At 34.7% G+C, this 2,882-nt stretch overlaps 1 protein-coding gene across 1 annotated transcript; it reads right to left on the reverse strand.

The window, feature by feature from the left end:
- Nucleotides 1-1,647: 1,647 nt before the first annotated feature.
- Nucleotides 1,648-2,133, reverse strand: LOC105391235. Its single transcript, XM_011562695.3, has one exon. It carries the CDS (start codon nt 2,131-2,133, stop codon nt 1,648-1,650), a length of 486 nt encoding a protein of 161 aa, XP_011560997.1.
- Between the last annotated feature and the right edge of the window lie 749 nt (nt 2,134-2,882).

Raw genomic sequence — 2,882 nt, forward strand, 5'->3', positions numbered from 1 at the left:
TTATCAACAAGCCAAACCTAATGCACCTAGATTACATATTCCAGTAGAAGCCATCTCATACGTGAAGGCTTTGAGAAATTACAGCTGGAAGTGGCACCAGCAGCGCAGTTCCCAACTAAGTTGCGAGTCAAGTGCCCTCGCATGGCTCATTTTGAGTTTCAGGAACACCGTTAAGCCAAACTTGTGTATGCAATCCGGCTTTAATTTTAATTAAATAAAAGATAACATAGCTTAAGCAGCTACGCTGTGATTGTAATTAGTAACTTATAACATAAAGAATAGTGTCTGCTGTGTCACTGTAGCTAAGTGTACATAATATATGTACGATAAAGAATAAGCAGAAATTTTATCTCATCTAGTTCATGTGCCGTCTGTGCACTGTTCATAGGTTGATAGGTCTTGGGTTCCAATTCCAATCCTGCGATTACTGGTCTATATTGCATCGTCTAGAGTTTAAATTTGGTACGGGAAAAAAAATACATAATTACAACGTTTGCTACCTTAAAGTAATAATACGTTGTTAAAGTTTCCACCTCGCTGTCTAAAAAGTTATTCAGAATGATTAGTCTCCTGACTATGTTACGGTTTATAATACCATCTTCGCCACACCCTGTATCAGTATGTGGTGGAATCGCTCCTGTTGCACCAACTGAGCGGTCACTCCACCACAGTGGCAGTTTCAAAGCTAACTTTATTTGTTAGCAAATTTTAGCCACAAAACTATTCAGTTTACCACCAGTCTACCATCCCACGCTATGTATAGTTATGTAGGTACGTTTTAATTAGTTCCACTCATATGGCGCTTTAGATAATCTGCATACTAATTATTTAATTATGTTTTCACCTGACTAATGGAAACTGACCTCAAATCGGCGGGTTTTATGCATATAATTAAATGTATTTGAAATTATTCCCTGATCGAGTCGGCAGCTCCACCACAATACAGAGTCATATATTTTTAGTAACAGCTTCAAATATATCAAAATAAAAATAAACTCTGAATCCTGGTCAACAATGAAATTGGCCAGTTACATTTAAGAGCGTGACCGTAGCATGCAAAACTATATTATCGTGCGGTGAATTCAATTAAGACCGGTTGACGTGGCTCGCTGCAACATATCGAATAATTAAGCCGAAATGAAACAGACGGCTACGATCGTGTAATCGACGTTTTGTCATGTCCGATTCAGATCAGACGAATTGATTAATGTGGCTGATGAGGCTTTCAGCTTCAGCTTCATTCAATATTCAAGGAACCTATTGAATCTCTTCATGACTTTTATTAAAGGCACTTATGAAATATAAATGCAAACGGTCGTTCGCTAACACGGTAGTCGAGTTTTATAAATATTAATTGAAGTCAGCTACAGAATAACCTCTACAGTGAGTAAAAAATAACTATGTTGGTAATTTACATCCATTGGACAGCCTGTATACATATTAATGGCAAAATAGGATATTGTAGAAAAAAAATACAATACAATAAAAAGTTGAACAAAAGTATATTGTATTATTTATTGGTTTATTTTTTTTATTGGATTCGAATATTATAGGTTTTAAACGTTATATTCATGTAATTGGCATGTGTTGGTGGATTACAATCTTTTTTTTTCGGTTATTAGTAAAGGTTGTAACGTTGTACCCATGCTATTCCATGACGCTCAGAGAAGGGCCACTTTTAGTTGTATTTTTGGTATGTTTCAGCAATTCTGCCTTTTTTCCCATAGTTGTGAATGTGACTAACACCGGAGTGATCTTTTCGCCAACTTTACGTCCGAACCTCCTCACGACTTCCAGCTCACTTCGATCACACTTAACTTGGAAGTTTTTGTTAATTGTCTCCACAATGGCGTTTTCAAGATCATTATATCCCTTTTCTTTCTCGGGCACACCGAAGAAAAGTAGATTTTTCTGTTTCATCATTTTCTCAATTTGGACAATACGTGATTCTTGTTCTTGGATTTTGTCGCTCAGTTCTTTAGTCTTTATATCTAGGCTATCCAGTTTGTCTAGAATGTCTTGGTTAATTCCCTTTTGAGCAGCAACTGTATGTGTCAGTTCTTCCAGTTGTTTTATTCGCAATTCCAACTCCACTGGTAGTGTTTTCATGGGGCCTGTTATTTCTTGAGCCATTTTAGATCAAGTTTTCATTGAGTTTTCTTCTGTGTTTGTATTATTATTATAATTTACTAGGTACTTTTATTTTTGCAGAATTTTATCATAAAATTATTCGAATTTATTTTGATTTATATTTTGGAAATCATGAACTTTGTTCTGCTTCATATCGTCATTATAATAATCTGTGGTGGTTACAGTCTTTATGGTCACCATTGCATTGGGTTGCCATGCACTAACACTGACGCTGAATAATAACTTCCTTAAAAAGCTTCATTATTCCCAAGTTCTTATATGCCTATTTGTAGTGACTAATACTACTAATGCTCAAGGTGGCATTAATTCATATAATACTTAGACAATAAGGATTTGTAACTACGTATATCTCTATTACCTAATCAGTATTGCATTTGAATAGACCTATTGTTGATCTAAGGCAAGATTATTGACTAATAATTGAACTGTTGCATAGGCATGTACAGCATTTCAAGTCAAACATACATTGGTACTTGCTTCATCTATTGCAGTTCAGGACCTTTTTAAAGACTTCCTTACAAATCAATAAGATCCTGCTTGGAATGAACCATAAAACTTATTATATAATATAGTTAATTAAGTATTTATTAGTATAAAAATTTAGAGTATTCTATCTATCTAAAAATATTTAGTGGCTTTTTTATACAGGGTGTCCTAAAAGTCAATGATAATAATTTAACACATGATCTACTGGTCATACTGATTACTGAACAGCTTTCCCTAAGAAACAT

Source organism: Plutella xylostella, chromosome 15, assembly GCF_932276165.1.
Source record: "Plutella xylostella chromosome 15, ilPluXylo3.1, whole genome shotgun sequence".
NCBI lineage: Eukaryota > Metazoa > Arthropoda > Insecta > Lepidoptera > Plutellidae > Plutella > Plutella xylostella.

Coding starts and splice junctions, on each gene's coding strand:
- LOC105391235 (XM_011562695.3), bottom strand. CDS start 2,133: ATGGCTCAAGAAATAACAGGCCCCATGAAAACACTACCAGTGGAGTTG.